At 37.5% G+C, this 16,156-nt stretch overlaps 1 protein-coding gene across 1 annotated transcript in view; it reads right to left on the bottom strand.

Annotated features, from left to right (window-relative positions):
* The window catches only part of LOC124612717 (probable 2-oxoglutarate dehydrogenase E1 component DHKTD1 homolog, mitochondrial), a 348,152-nt gene that overhangs the window by 96,762 nt on the left and 235,234 nt on the right, over positions 1-16,156 (bottom strand). Inside the window, exon 13 of the mRNA XM_047141074.1 lies at positions 5,381-5,520. Within this exon, the coding sequence (XP_046997030.1) occupies positions 5,381-5,520 (140 nt within the window). The remainder of the gene's footprint in view (positions 1-5,380; positions 5,521-16,156) is intronic.

The raw sequence follows: 16,156 nt of genomic DNA, 5'->3' as shown, positions 1-16,156 counted from the left end.
GTAAATGCATACAATTCAAAGTACATGATACTAGAAGCAAAAAAGTCTCTGTAAACATAGGGTCAAAAATGCATACCTTAAGAGCTACAAGCAATTTTTCATCTTTGATACTGCAAAACAAATCTCTTCTGCTGCAAGTTCTTTGCTTTCCATATTTTGGGAACTGGTAGTATGGACCAAAACAAGAACAAAAAGTCCCATAAACAACTGCTCTAAAATGCATACCTAAAAAGTTACGAGCACTTGATCATTAGAACAGTTGTGTTTTCAAGTAGCAAAGATGAACAAGTGTTGAACCCACAATGAAAGTGACCAGGAAGCCTACATTCAAAAATCCCACATCAAATGTGACTAACAAGCCCACATTAAAAAATCCAAAGAATGTGGCACCTGATAATCTGCTCCATGGTCTTTCCCATGCTCCTGTTGACGGCAACACTACAATGGAAACTTTGGCATATTTTGACTTCTTCATATTTAAGGAGAGAGGTTAAAATAGTTTCCATTCACAAGGCAAGAAAATTTCCTGTTACTCACATTACGACAAAAGATTAAACAGGATTCCTTATCAATGGAGACTAGATGAAGCATCACTTGTTAACTGCAGCTCACATATGGAAAAGGGGCATTTTTAGACACCCACTTTTGGCAGAAGTGAAGTCTCAAATGTTTCTCTCATCATTGTCTCAGTACTGGCAGAAAGCTGGATTCTTTTCTGTGTTTGTGAGATTTCAAAATAATGCTTCACTGTGGTCAGAAAATTTCTCCTAGACTGCTCATGAGGTTTTTAGCTTACATTACAATGTTAATGGATCACCACCTATCTCTCCCCTGAAATCCTTCTGAGGTGTACCAAATGACCGGCTACAAGAACTGTAGTAATGACTTTCTTCTACTCTCTACTAGTGTAAGTACTTTTTACACTTGCCACCCAGAAGAATGTGAGCTTATCAGCAGACGTCTTCAGAAGTCCACATTTGGCTTTGATTGCGAGATGTACTTTTCATTATAACAAAGGACAACCTGTTTTCTATCCTGACCTGAAAACTTCTGCATAAATGCACTACTACAGCTGCTTATGTGGTATTTCTCCTGGAGGTTGTATTTATGTAAAAAAACAAACAATTGGTTGTGCAATATCCAGTTCACCCCAACGAGCACTCACAAGGGGCAAGTTCATTTAGAGCTCTGCAAAAACTCATTGGTGTATCCAGATGAGCAAGTAGACATTTGAGTGTGTATCATTACTCAGCAATATCTGGAATATCATTCTCATAGAGCTGTGGTGGAGGATAACCATGTAGGAGGATAACCATGTAACAGCGTTAACCTGTATGCTCAGCCCTGTGTTCAGCAAGCAAAGAGGATCAAAAACATGATGTTCTCAACAGTTTAATCACAGGAGTAGAGGGAGTTGTAATCCTGAAGCACATTACAAGCATTCAAGTCTCCACCAAGTAAGGAAATATGAGGGAGCTAAACGATGAGATCAATGAGAGTCTCTTAATCTATATTTCCATCATGGGCAGGTAAAAAAAAACATATAGTTATGTGTTTCTTGACATTTTCCTGGTGGATAGAAAATTCCATCACCTTCTGGACACATATCCAGGAGTCACACCCAAAAGATGAGAGCAAACATCATATAGTTATCCTATGAGGCATGTTCACAATTAGAGGACTGCTCAAAGTAGATGGCAAGAAGGAGGGACAAGGTGGTGGGCAGTCTGCAATGCCCATTCACAGATTGAAAGTGTACAAAATTATGTCAATGATGCTACTAGCCTCACAGAACACATTAGCAATGATCCCAACTGATTTATTCATTGGACACTCAGATACAGTGGAAATGATCTACGATCAGATTGCATATTACAGTTGTGTTGTGGAAATGTACTGTTTTGTTTTCTTCCTCACAGTTAGTTTTAACTACAACAGCAAGATCTTTAAACAATAAGAAAAAGTTTTCACATAGTCAGTAGCACATCACCCTTTCCCAAAGTAGTATTTCAGATGACCAGTTCATACTCTTACCACACAATATCCAAAAAATGAAAGATGTTGTACATTCTGAAGTTTTGTAATTGTACTGTGCACAAAAAATTAAGAAAGCTGTTAGAATAGAATAGAAACTTTATTGTCACATAATATGTCATACACAGTCAAATGATTGAGACATTAAGTGAAAGCTAATTTCTAATTGTAGGTATACAGAATAATTTACAGCTGTCTCATAAGTTTAAGTACCACAAAATGATTTAATATAATCATGCTGAAATAAAGTAGAATTAAGAATAAATATTTACTTAAAGTACTTTTTAGCATGAAAGAGAATAAAATTAAACACCAGGCATAGTTATTTGTGACAGTCAATCATAAATTCTTCTACACTGTAATAATATTTACTTGCTAGGTACTTCTTTAAATGAAGTCCAAATTCTTATGGTTATAATTTTTAAATTTTTCACAGATTTTATTTCCCAGCCTCATACCCATAGAATAAGATGTCTTCTCCAGCAGTTTTAGCCTATGAGTTGGTACTTTATATTGCGATTTCTTGTTTCATAATCATGCTTAAACAGGTTGTTCTCAAAAACTTGTGGGTGTTGGTTAGAAAAATTAATTGTCTCATAGATACAGAGGTCAGGAACAGTCATATGAGCAAGGGCCTTGAACAGAGATCTGCATGATTGTCTTTACTGTGCACCTGCCATGGCTCTAGTGATTTTTTTCTGTAGCCTAAAGACTCTTTGTAAGTTTGTTTTCTCTGATCCCCAAAAAATTATACCATATCTAATGACAGACACAAAATATTCATGATATACAACTTTTTTTACTGTGTTTCTATTATACTACTTATAACTTTCATTGCATATATTAGACTATGTAGACAGTACCACATGGAACCTACAGGTTCTGACCATGATAAATTCTTGTTCAGCATTACACCTAGAACATGGTACAGTTTGAGGTGCAAGGTGATTGTCCTCATATGATACTTCAAGTATATCCTGTATAGATTGTTTTGCGGTAAAGTGAATGATTTGTGTCTTTGTTAGATTTAGTTTCAGACCATTATTTCTCACACAGCTCTCAATTTCAGGCAAAATGACATCCAACTCATTGAATTTTCACTAAAACCATACGCTTGTAGCTTACAAAGTAGTGGTTTGTGGTCTACTGTGTCAAAGACTTTAGTTAGGCCACAAAAGATGCTCGATGAATTCATTTTACTGCCTAAATTGGCTACTACTTTGTGTAATAAGTTCATTGATGGCTTGCATAGTATGGTGCCCCGTTTGGAAACCATGGTGATTGTTCTGGATAATATTATGCAGATTATTATAGTTAACTATCTGGTTATGTGCAACTCTCTCAAATATTTTGGAAAATATGAATGACAATGAGATTGGTTGAGAATTACCTACTTCATCATGTCTGTCTTTTTTATAAATGGGTCATATTTCAGCATACTTCAGCCTATCAGGAAACCACCCTTCCTCAAAAGATTGACTGATTATAAGACAGAGCAGGTATTCAATACTATGGGTGACTGCCTTTATTATTTTTGTAGGAATTTCATGCCAACCTACAGAATTTAAATTCAAGAACTTTATGACATCAGCTACTTAAGAATAGTATATATGGGTGAATTTGAATTCAGTGGAGATACATAAAGTGGAAACAGGATACAGACTTGTAGATGAAAGTTCATTGGTTTTACATGGATTTGTGGAGTGCCTGTTAAAAACTTCACAGATCTGTGTAAGGTCCAAAACAGTCTCATCTGCCACTACTAATTCAAGTTTTGGTTGTCTGCCTTTCTTGATACCTGATTCACTCTTTACAAATGACCACATTGACTTAGACTTGTTTTTATCATTATGAATATAATAGAGGGAAACATTCCACATGGGAAAAATATATCTAAAAACAAAGATGATGTGACTTACCAAACGAAAGCGCTGGCAGGTCGATAGACACACAAACATACACACAAAATTCAAGCTTTTGCAACCAACGGTTACTTCATCTGGAAAGAGGGAAGGAGAGGGAAAGACAAAAGGATGTGGGTTTTAAGGGAGAGGGTAAGGAGTCATTTCAGTCCTGGGAGTGGAAAGACTTACCTTAGGGGGAAAAAGGACGGGTATACACTCGCACACACACCCATATCCAGCCGCACATACACAGACACAAGCAGACATTTTGTGTCTGTGTATGTGCGGCTGGATATGGGTGTGTGTGCGAGTGTATACCTGTCCTTTTTCCCCCTAAGGTAAGTCTTTCCACTCCCGGAATTGAAATGACTCCTTACCCTCTCCCTTAAAACCCACATCCTTTCGTCTTTCCCTCTCCTTCCCTCTTTCCAGATGAAGCAACCGTTGGTTGCGAAAGTTTGAATTTTGTGTGTATGTTTGTGTTTGTTTGCGTGTCTATCGACCTGCCAGTGCTTTCGTTTGGTAAGTCACATCATCTTTGTTTTTAGATATGTTTTTATCATTAGAAATATAATTACTATTAGCCCATTTTTTGGCTTGTCTCACTACTTTATCAAAAATTTTTTTTATATTGCCTTACATAATTTAAGAATTCTGGGTCTGAATTGACGTTTGCCTCCATACGAAGTTCTCTTTTACTCACACTTGAAATCTGAATACTCCTTGTTATCCATGATCCCTTCTTAGGTGTGTCAGTTTTTATAGCCATAAAAGGAAAGCATTCATTGAATGCCATCAAGAAGGCCCCCAGAAAGTTGTTGAAATTTTCATTCACTGAGGACACAGCAGTAAACAGCGAAGTTTATGCAACTAATCTGAATGAGTAATGAATGAAACTGATATACTGTGACAGCTGTATTTGTTGTGATCTATGGATTCATATGTGTTGGTGAAGTGAACAGACATGCAACATGATACAATACATGGAAAACAGAGAATTGGCTTCAACTGGTTGTTTGTAGAAGTATAAATAAATTCAGTGTGTTATGAATGTCTCCACAGATTAGGGTATGTAAATATTAGGGATGGAAAAGTACTCTAAGTAGATTTTGCAGTGTTGCTGTTAGTAGTTAATATCTATTCAGCATATCCTGAAAAGTAAAATCTTATTTGACTTTAAAGAAAGAAAGTAACTTTTTCACTGAAGTACAAAAAAAAGTGCAGAACAAAACACACCACAGGAAATAATGGTTAAGTCTTTTTGAAATACGAACTAGAAGAAACAGTGCAAAGTATCATTAAGTTGCTTAATCTGTTTTGTACCGGATTTTTGTGGCTTGCAGATTCTTGTATTGTTGAAGGTAACATAGCTTTCCTCAGAACATTGTTAAATAAAGGCTGCACAAATAAAAGTTTCAGCAATACATAGTAGAACTTCATACCTCAAGGTGTCCCTCCTGCCCCTCCACTAAATCATTCAGTGGAATGTACATTTCATTTGTTGACTGGTCTACCAACATCACATGCCGATGTGAAAATGTACCTCTACCCACATCCTGTCCACTAATGCGAACATTGTATCCTGCAAGTAAATATATGAATTGTCATACATTGTCACTGCATACAAATTACAATTGTTTTAATGCTACTGTACCTGAAGTATACCCTGTAAGGAATTCAGTATAATAAATAAAATGTAATTTTCATCTGCAACACAGTTTTCAAGCACAAATGTGTAGGTGGGAAAAAGGCAAATATCTCAGTCCAGCATAGAGACAACAGTGATTCAAACAGAATTTTCTTATTGCTGTGTTAGCACATGTTTTGTAACAGAATATGTCAGGTGTCAACTTAATCTGTGGACTGGTATTATTTATACAGAATTTTTAAAACACGCATTTTGTGTATGTTGCTTCACATTGACAAACTCGAACACTGCACATTCTTAAAATCCAAGCAAATAAATAATGGTGTATTCAAATATACCATAACTTTCTTGCAGGTGATTCACATGATTAATGTCCCAAATCTCCAAACACAGATTAGAAATTTGAGAAAACACACAAAATGGTTTTGGATCATACAAGTTATATCAAATAGCTACATCATGACTAATCAAAAGAAAGAGGTAGAAGGCAGAATTCATCTGCCACAAAAGTGTGGCCAATATCTTCTGGGATGGGAAACAGATGTCTGCCTATTGAAGAACTTATGGAGTGTAAAACAATGAGTGATGAATGCTATGCAAATCAACTGTATCGTCTGGATTAAGAAATAAGCAAGGAGAGGCATAGTTTGCAAAATGTATAAAAGAAAATTAAAATTAAATAAACAAAATAAATTATGTTCCATCAGAGCAATGCTTGTTTCCCCAGAGGCGTTTAAGACAGTGGGATAACTGAGGGATTTTAAATACTATTTATTGGAACATCCACCTTGTCTACAAGATATGGGCCCTTCTGACTTCCAACAAATTGTACATCTTAAGAAATTTATTACTGAAAAACTCTTTGAGTCTCATGAAAGGTTTATGGCAGCTATAGACAGGTATTTGCAGACTTTTAGAACTGCGCTTGAAGAATGGATTGTACTCACTGTAAAAATATTGGAAGAAGTAGGGCTACAGAAAAGGGGACTACATTGAAAAATAAATGCATTTTTATGTAGAAACACAATATTTCAATCCAAAGCCTACACATTTTTTACTTGTCCTTATACATCACACATGAATGACCAGTGTTGCTTATGGTAATTTGATAAGGTTCACAATGTGCAGCTTTGTTCCTAATATGAACCGTGCGTCTCTGATGTTAAGTTCTGTGGAAATCTTTAATGGATTCTTCAATATTCCTGTAACCAACTATGGGTGTGATACCCTACATTTCTACCATATGCTCAAAGCTATAAGAGACACCTAAATGGCTCAGGATTGCATTACATACATACCATGTATATGTCAGTGCTGATGTCTGAGTGCGGGATTCAAATGCCTGTCACTTCAGATGAAATTATTTGCGACCAGCTATAGAATCATTTGCAAAAAAGTGTCAAAACAGTATGTGTTTCTGAAAAGTAGTGAAGTTCACATAAGCTGTCCAAAATGACAAATTGACAACAGAGATATTTGGGATAAATCTAACTGTTCACTAAAAGAACAACATGTGTGTGACTGGAGGTAGCGTGTTAATTTTCAATCCATGTGTGACAAAACAAGCTGGGATATTTTTTTTCCCCTCTTGTTTTGCCATCTGTTTACTTAAATTCTTTTTTTCATTTTTGAACTAATTGCCATTAACATACATGAGTATAATCTGTATTTCATAAAAGAGAAAGGTTTTATAGAATTTAACACCAGTAATTAACATTTTTGTCAAAAGTATTGTTTGCATAACTATATATGTTAATTTCATTATTTAAACAAATAATTCAGCCTAACCCTTGTAGTAGAAGGAACTTTTCTTCCCCTCTTGTTTTGCAATCTGTTTACTTAAATTCTTTTTTTTAATTTTTGAACTAATTGCCATTAACATAAGTGAGTATAATCTGTATTTTCATAAAAGAGAAAGGTTTTAAAGAATTTAACACCAGTAATTAACATTTTTGTCAAAAGTATTGTTTGCATAACTATATATGTTAATTTCATTATTTAAACAAATAATTCAGCCTAACCCTTGTAGTAAAAGGAACTGTTAAAAGGAATGAATTTTTTGATGTGTTCAGTCAATTGAATGAGTTAAGTTTTAACTGTAATTTTTGTAAGTTTAACTTCGAACAATGTGTAGTTTCAGTACCTGTTATTGTGAAGGTATATAAGGGCCCAATTTTGCTCCTGAGACAGTCAGTCCGTGCCCCAGTTTCAGACGAGGAGCCTACGTTGGTCAGAACAATAACAATGCTTCAACTTAACTGTGAAATAAGTGTTACACAATTAGGTCATGTGTTAAAAACAAGGGAAGTGTCTGCTCCTTGAACTGTGAACTTTGTGGTTAGGTTTTTACTGCTCGTAGATGTTCAACAGGAAACTACTGTAGCAGTATTTGGAGGTTTGCATGCACACTATTAATGAGGCTTATCGAAAGTTAAACAACAGTGCACTGGCCATATAACTGTGTATTATTAGGAGGTTGTGAACAGTGAAATTAAAGTACGATGAAACACAACTGTGCACCTGTCAGCTACATTACTTACAGTAGTCAGTGTTGGAATCCACAACCCATTTTTCAGCCAGTGTAGCAATGCAGTATGTCGACACTGAGGACAACAAACGAAGAAACAAAGTAGGTGAATTGCCACACACAGAGGCAGAAATTTTGTTTGGACTGAAATGTTTAAGGCATTGTTAACTAGTAATGATAGACACTGTCACGACAGCAGTAATGTTGTATGGAACTGGTGTCCATTAGCTCTTAAGGACAGCTTTGCCTAAACATTTATCTAGTTATTGTGTTTCCTACATGGCTGTCCATTCAGCACATCTTATACTTGGCAAGTCATATGTCTCATACAAATAATCCCATTCGTTAATTTGTATGTTTTTGGTTCCTGGTCCATTTCAGTTCTATTAGAGGCCTGGAGAGGAAAAAAAGGATTGACTAATTTTGAATGTTTTTCAGTGAAGTGGCACTGTCCAGAAGGCAAGACATTTCAGCAAACCAACTTGTCATCTTCAGATGTTCCTAATGACTAGTTGTTTTCAGCTGGGCACCAGCTCTGAGTGCAGACTTGGTGTGGTCATTGGGGAAGTGTGAAAACGGGGGCTTGATTCAGGGTCCGCAGTCACGTTGCTGCCAGCAGCGGATGCAGGTCTCTGCTGATGTGACATTAATGTCTCCTTATCTTCTTCAGTTGCCATGACATGAGCAGATTTACAGAAAGATTTCTGCTGCACTTTGACCATGCTCAAGGCTATGTCCCAGGCCTGACTTAATTGAAAGCCAATGTCTTTATTTATTAGTTCACCATATAGTTGACTCTCTACAACCTCTGTTAGGGTACACTCCCAGGTTTGGATTGTTGCAACAACTTGGTGCTGTCCATGGGACATGCGGCGCTTTACCCCAGCAGACTTTGTCAGCTGTTCATTGTCAGTGCGGTGTTTATGTTCAGTGTACCTATCCTGTTACATCCAGATAGTCTGACCTATATACATTTTTATGTAATGGCAAGGGATGTGGTAGACTCCAGGTTTCTGCAGTTCTTCGGTCATCCTCGACTGATTCCAACAAGCCTTTCATCTTAGTTGGTGGGTGAAAATGCACTTACTATTACATTTACAGAGTATTCTTTTGAGTTTTGATAACGAGTTTCTGATGTATGGGATAGCTGTCACATGAATAGGTTTTCCTTCATCCTCAGTAGGCTGTGGTCTTGGCTTCTTCTGTCTTACAGTACTCTGCATCTGGCAGTTGCTGTAACTGTTTGTACAGAACATAGCTTGTAGGTGCTGCAGTTTGGCTGCTAGACTATCATGTTCCGTCTGTACAAACAACCATATGGAGTAATTATGGGCTGCCTGCTATCACTAATGGTGGCCAATATGTTCATGGAGGCACATTAAGTAGTAGTCCTGGAGTCAACAGTCTACAAGCCCTCATGCTTTTATTTTTTATGTAGGTGATACATTCATAATCAGTATGGATAACATCACTTACAAGACTTCCTTCAATGCTTAAATCACTTCTCCAGAACATCCAATTCATGATGGAAGTAGAAGAAAAAATTAACTTCCATATTTGGATGTGCTCATCAAGTGATTACCACATGGCACACTGGGATACAGTTTCTACCATAATGCACACATGTACAGATTTGTACTTGCATGTCTCCAGCTGTCATGCCCCTTCACGATGAGAAGGTGTCCTAAACACACTAGTCCACAGAGTACACAAAATCTTGGACCATGGCAGCCTAGTAGCCAAACTGCAGCACCTACAGTCATGTTCTGTACAAACGGTTCCAATAACTCTCAGAAGCCGAGACCACAACCTACTGAGGATAAAGAGAAACCTGTTGCAATGGTGATTATGCAACATGTTGGGAACATATCAGCGATAATCAGAAGACTACTCTGAAAAAATAGTATCAAGTGCATGTTCCACCACCAGCCAAGACAAAAGTCTTGTTGAGATTAGTCAGGAATGACCTAGGACTCTGGACACTGGGAGACTACTGCATCTCTTGCCAGTGTGGGAAAAAGTATATAGGTGAGGCTATCCAAACAGTGTAGGAGAGATGCACTGAGCATAAACCTCACACAGACAATGAACAGCTGACAAAGTCTGCTGTGACAGAGCACTGCATCCTCCACGGACATTCAATGAATTACAATGGCATCAAATTGTTTCAATGATCCATCAAGGCAACCCCCTCTAGGACTGTATTCTAAAAGTGTCTGTAGAGATTTAAGTACTTAATGAACTACAAAAATAAAGACAGCGACTTTCAATTAAGAAAGGCCTGGGACCAGTCTCAAGCATGATCAAAGAACAGTGGCAATCTATGTGAAAAATCTGTTCCCATCATGGTAATTGAAGAAGATGAGGGTGCATAGTCATCATACTGGCAGAGACCTGCATTCAGTACCTGCTGCAATGTGACTGAGGCCCCTGATGTTGAGGCCACTGATGTCAAGGCCTCTGATGTCGTAATTGCTCGCCAATGTACCAGGTTCATAGCCAGAGCCAGCTGGCTGGAAGCTCTGGGTGAGGAGAGGTGATATAAAGGCAGCACCCCACAGAAAAAAATCAGTCATCAGGGAACATCTGAAGATCACAAGAACTTAGTCTGCTGAAATATCTTCCCTGCTGGCCAATGCCATTTGGCTGCATTCCTGAGAAATATTCAATATTATACTACACGAGAGAAACTTAAAACTATACAGTGCCCACAAACATTTTGTTAGTGCATGGGGTGCCCCTGCAACTTTCAGAGAGACAAGCAGATATGGAAGGAGGATATTATGATCATGGTTGATATCTAAGCATTTCTTTGTGGAATTGCATGAGTGTAACTGCACATACAGGGTAATCAAATGGAGGTATATTCCTGTGGGAGAATTCTTCTTATTTTTTGTTTAATTGAGGAAGAAATGAGTGTCACACTACAGCATTGAAATGCATTGTCACTGAATACATTAGATGTGCCAGTTATACCAACACTCAGAATAAAGACAAACAAAAATGTATGAGGGTGGTTCAAAAAGTTCTCGGAATGACCACAAGAGGTCAGTGCTGTCGCAACAAGTTGTTCACGTGATATTCATTGGATTGTTGCCTGTAAACACATGCCATGTCAGTGCACTTGGAAGAGAGGTGGGCTGGTGAAGTGGCTCTGTTGTTGTTCCCGCATAGTGATTTGCGAAGATGGAAAAAAATCAAGATTTGAGCAGTGATTTAGTACTTCATAAAGAAAGGTATAAAAGCAGAGGTCAATCATGCCGATTTCCAGAATACACTGGCGGACTCTGCTCCTTCATATTCAACCATTGCCAAGTAGACAAATGAATTTAAATTTGGTCAGTAGAGCTTAGATGATGATCCATGCAGTGTTCGGCCAAGATGTGTCACTACACCACAAATCACTGCAGAAGTGCACAAATTGGTCATGGAGGGTCATCCATTGAAAGTGCATGTCATGCCAGATGTCATGTGAAAGGGTATATCACATTTTAATTGAAGAATTAGAAATGAAAAAATTATCTGCAAGATGGGTGCCATGACTCTTGACGTGCACACGCACTCACTCATTTGCCGTCACCATGGCAAAATTACATGAACTAAGGTATGAATTCTTGCCACATCTGCCTTATTCACCTGATATGGCTCCATCAGACTTCCATCTCTTCCTAAAACCGAAAATTTTTCTTGGTGGATGAAGATTCACTTCAAACGGAGAATTGATAGCTGGAGTTGATGACTATTTTGCAGGCCTGGAGGAAATTCATTTTTGAGATGGGATCAAGACACTGGAACATCATTGGACCAAGTGCATTAATCTACAAGGATACTACATTGAGAAATAAAAAATGTTTTAGTGCTGTAAGTATTTTTATTCTATTCTGTTCTGAGAACTTTTCAAACCATCCCTATAAATTACAGATTCACCACCAAGTGCCAGTATATACTGAATAAAATTATCACTATCATGGGTCCACTGCACAAAAAATAAATGTAAAGTAGCCAGGATTGTTATTAATAAATTCAATAAAGAAAACAGTACCCTATTGACTGGGATACTCTCAATGAATATTTTGTAAATAGTGCCAGACCCACCACTCCACTCAGTGTGTGTGTGTGTGTGTGTGTGTGTGTGTGTGTGTGTGTGTGTGTGTTTGTGTGTGTATGTACTCTATCCCATTAAAGGATTATTTAATTTCTTTATTTATTTATTTACTTGTGTGTGTGTGTGTGTGTGTGTGTGTGTGTGTGTGTGTGTGTATACCTGTACCTGTACTCTTAAGTTTCTACCATTCGGTTATTGGTTTCCTTTAATCCTAAATTTTTTCCACTTCCATTTCGTATTTTATACATCTTATTCATTCATTCATCATGTCCCATAGATCCCATAAATAAGGAGACCCTTCAGTATTGCAGAATGACCCAAGGTATGCATTACCAAAAAGCAACTAAATTACAGAAACCTAATTTGTACACCATACTGACAATAAATGATCACTATACTGGCCAATGTTGTTTATGCTTATGCCAGATCCTAGTAAATTAAAACAAAAGTTGCCACTGATCTAGTTATATTAAGTAACTGATGTTTATCTTCCATTAGTAACCTATTATTTATCAGATTATATCAGAATTTTTCAAACAGCATAGTTAAATACATCTCTAAATACACAGTCATCACTACAGTATGTGAGTAATTGTTATTCAGCTTTAGAATGAACACTGATACTTACTATATAGTGGCCAGAGACAGTAGTCATGCATGTGTGAGCTGTGCTTGTGTGAATGTTCGTATGTTTTCTACTTCAGAAGAAGGTCTTTTGGCCGAAAGTCCAGATATACAGCAGTGTTTTACTTGAAGCTGTCTCTGACTCAATGTCTCCTCTATTTTGGTGAGCAGCAATCTGTCCTTTTCATAATATATTCTTTGTATATATTATCTGAATATCTGGACTCGAGGACTGAAAATTTCTGTTAATTATGTAGTAAGTACAAGTATTCATAATAATGCTGTGTTTCACATTGTTAAATATGTGAATACAGTGGTTCATGAGGTATGATTAATTTTTTTAATTGGTTGTGATTTCTAATTTCTCACTTTATGTTGGATGGAGGTTCATTCATTACCTTTGCCCCATATTTTATGACTTCACTCAAAATCCTAGACAAGTCTACATGGACATTTTTTTGGGTCTTGTATTGAAATTATTAAGACTGCAGTTCAGCTGTAACTGATTTTTACTGTTGGCAACAAAAACCATCAGTAAATGCACTGTGGAGTGAGTGTAAGAACTGGGCAATCCTTAAAGAGGCCACTACAAAAATTTCTTGTTATCTAATAAACACAATATTCTTACTGTTTGCTCCTTATGAGGAAATTATAGATTTGTTGATTAATATATCATGTAGAGTCCACCATTGTCACTTAGAGTTGGGACAAACCTAGTTTGGCCCATTTGTTTGAACTATGAGTGTTGCCACTGTGTGCTGCAATTTGGATTGTGTCTTATATCTGGGTGGTTGCATGGCGTGGAGCAGTTGCTCATCACTGAAGCAAGAGTAGAGCCAACACAGACTTGATTGTGATGACCTGCCTGTGTGTGGAATGTTACATCTACACCTACATATACATATATACTCCACTAGCCATCAAGTGGTGTGTGGCGGAGGGCACAATTTGTGCCAAAGTCCTTTTTCTCCCCTTCTGTTCCACTTGCAGATCACACGAGGGAAAAACGACTGTCTGAACCCCTTAGTACGAGCTCTAATTTCCCTTATCTTTGAATGGTGATCATTGCGTGATTTGAAAGTTGGTGGTAATAATATGTACTCTACATCCTCGGTGAAGACTGGATTTCAGAATTTAGTGAGCAGCCCCTTCCGTTTAGTGCGCCGTCTACCTGCAAGTGTGTCCCACTTCAAACTTTCTATGAGATTTGTAATGCTCTCATGATTGCTAAATGTACCAGTCATGAATCTTGCCGCTCATCTTTGGACCTTCTCCATCTCTTGAATCAGACCCAAGTGGTAAGGATATTATACAGACGAACAATACTCTAAGACTGGATGAACTAATGTATTGTAAGCTATTTCATTTGTTGAAGGACTGCCTCGCTTCAGGATTCTACCAATAAATTGCAATCTAGAGTTCCCCTTACCCATTACTTGTATAATCTAATCATTCCATTTGAGATCATTTCAAATAGTCACATCCAGATACTTGACGGATGTTACCGCTTCCAAAGATTGGGCATTTATTTTGTACTCGTGGATTAATGGGGATTTTTGCATTGATATATGCAGTAGGTTATACTTACTAATATTAAGAGATAGCTGTCAGTCATTACACCACACATTAATTTTCTGCAAATCCTCATTGATTTGTTCACAACTTTTGTGTGATACTGCTTTCCCATAGGCTACAGCATCATCGGCAAACAGACAAATTCTGCTGTCAATACCATCAACCAGATAGTTTATGTAAATCGTAAAAAGCAGCGGACCTATTACGCTGCCCTGGGGCACACCTGAAGTTACACTTTTTTCTGTTGAAGTCACTCTGTTCAGGATGACATACTGCTCCCTGTCTGTTAGGAAACTTTCTATCCAACCACATATGTCATCAGATAGACCGTAAGCATGTACTTTTTGGAGCAAGCGACAGTGCAGAACTGAGTTGAACGCCTTTTGAAAGTCGACAAATATGGCATCAACCTGGGAGCTGGTATCTAGAGCCTGTTGTATATCATGCACAAAGAGGGCCAGCTGTGTCTCACATGACTGCTGTTTCCTAAAACTGTGCTGGTTTCTGAAGATGAGCTTCTCAGAGTCTAGAAAGGTCATTATGGCTGAAAACAAAATACGTTTCATGATTCAACAACAAATCAATGTCAGTGAAATTGGCCAGTAATTTTGTGCATCCAATTCTCTACCCTTTTTATAGATTGCTATGATCTGGGCCTTCTTCCAGTCCCATGGAACTTTCCACTGTTCCAATTATCTCTGATACATGATGGATAAGAATAGTGCTATATTTGTAGCATAATCAACATATAATCTTACGGGGATATCGTCTGGGCCAGATGCCTTTCTGGCATCTAAGGATCTTAGCTGTTTTACAATCCCAGATACACTAAACACTATGTCAGCTATCCTTGAGTTTGTTCGATAATCGAAAGGGGGAATGGTGCTGCAGTCCTCTACCATAAATGAGTTTTTGAAAGCTAGGTTTAGAATTTCGGCTTTCTGTTTAATATCATCAGTTACATTATCCATACTGTCAACAACAGAAGGTATTGAATTATACACTAAACACTATGTCAGCTATCCTTGAGTTTGTTCGATAATCGAAAGGGGGAATGGTGCTGCAGTCCTCTACCATAAATGAGTTTTTGAAAGCTAGGTTTAGAATTTCGGCTTTCTGTTTAATATCATCAGTTACATTATCCATACTGTCAACAACAGAAGGTATTGAATTATTTGTAGCATTCATAGATTTTATGTATGACCAAAATTTTTTGGGGCTATTTTTAGAATCTGCAGATAAAATATTGCTTGCAAATTTGTTAAAGGAATCTCTCATTGTCCTTCTGACAGCTGCTTTCATTTTGCATAATTTCTGTTTGTCAACAGGGCAGTGACTATGTTTAAAATGACTGTGCAAAATTCTGTGATTTCTCAGCATCTTCCTAATATGTTTGTTGCATCAAGGTGGACCCTTTCCCTCCCCTATATTTTTGCTAGGCACATACTTCTCTAGCACATGGAGGACAATACCTCTAAATTCCGACCAAAGATGCTCAATATCTTTGTGTCCCGCAGTGATTGCTTAGAGCTGACAATGAAGGTATTCATTAATGACACTTTTATTTGCTGTCCCAAACAAGAAAACTCGACACTGTTTCTTTGGTTTTTTTGCGACTTCCACTGACATAGAAGCCACAACAACATTATGGTCACTAATAACTTCTTCTAGATTAACTTCCTCAGAAAGATCAGGTCTGTTTGTTGCCAAGATATCTAATACATTCCCATGTTGAGTTG

The sequence above is a fragment of the Schistocerca americana genome, chromosome 4 (assembly GCF_021461395.2).
Source record: "Schistocerca americana isolate TAMUIC-IGC-003095 chromosome 4, iqSchAmer2.1, whole genome shotgun sequence".
Lineage (NCBI taxonomy): Eukaryota > Metazoa > Arthropoda > Insecta > Orthoptera > Acrididae > Schistocerca > Schistocerca americana.
This window is presented reverse-complemented; position numbering and strand designations above follow the sequence as displayed.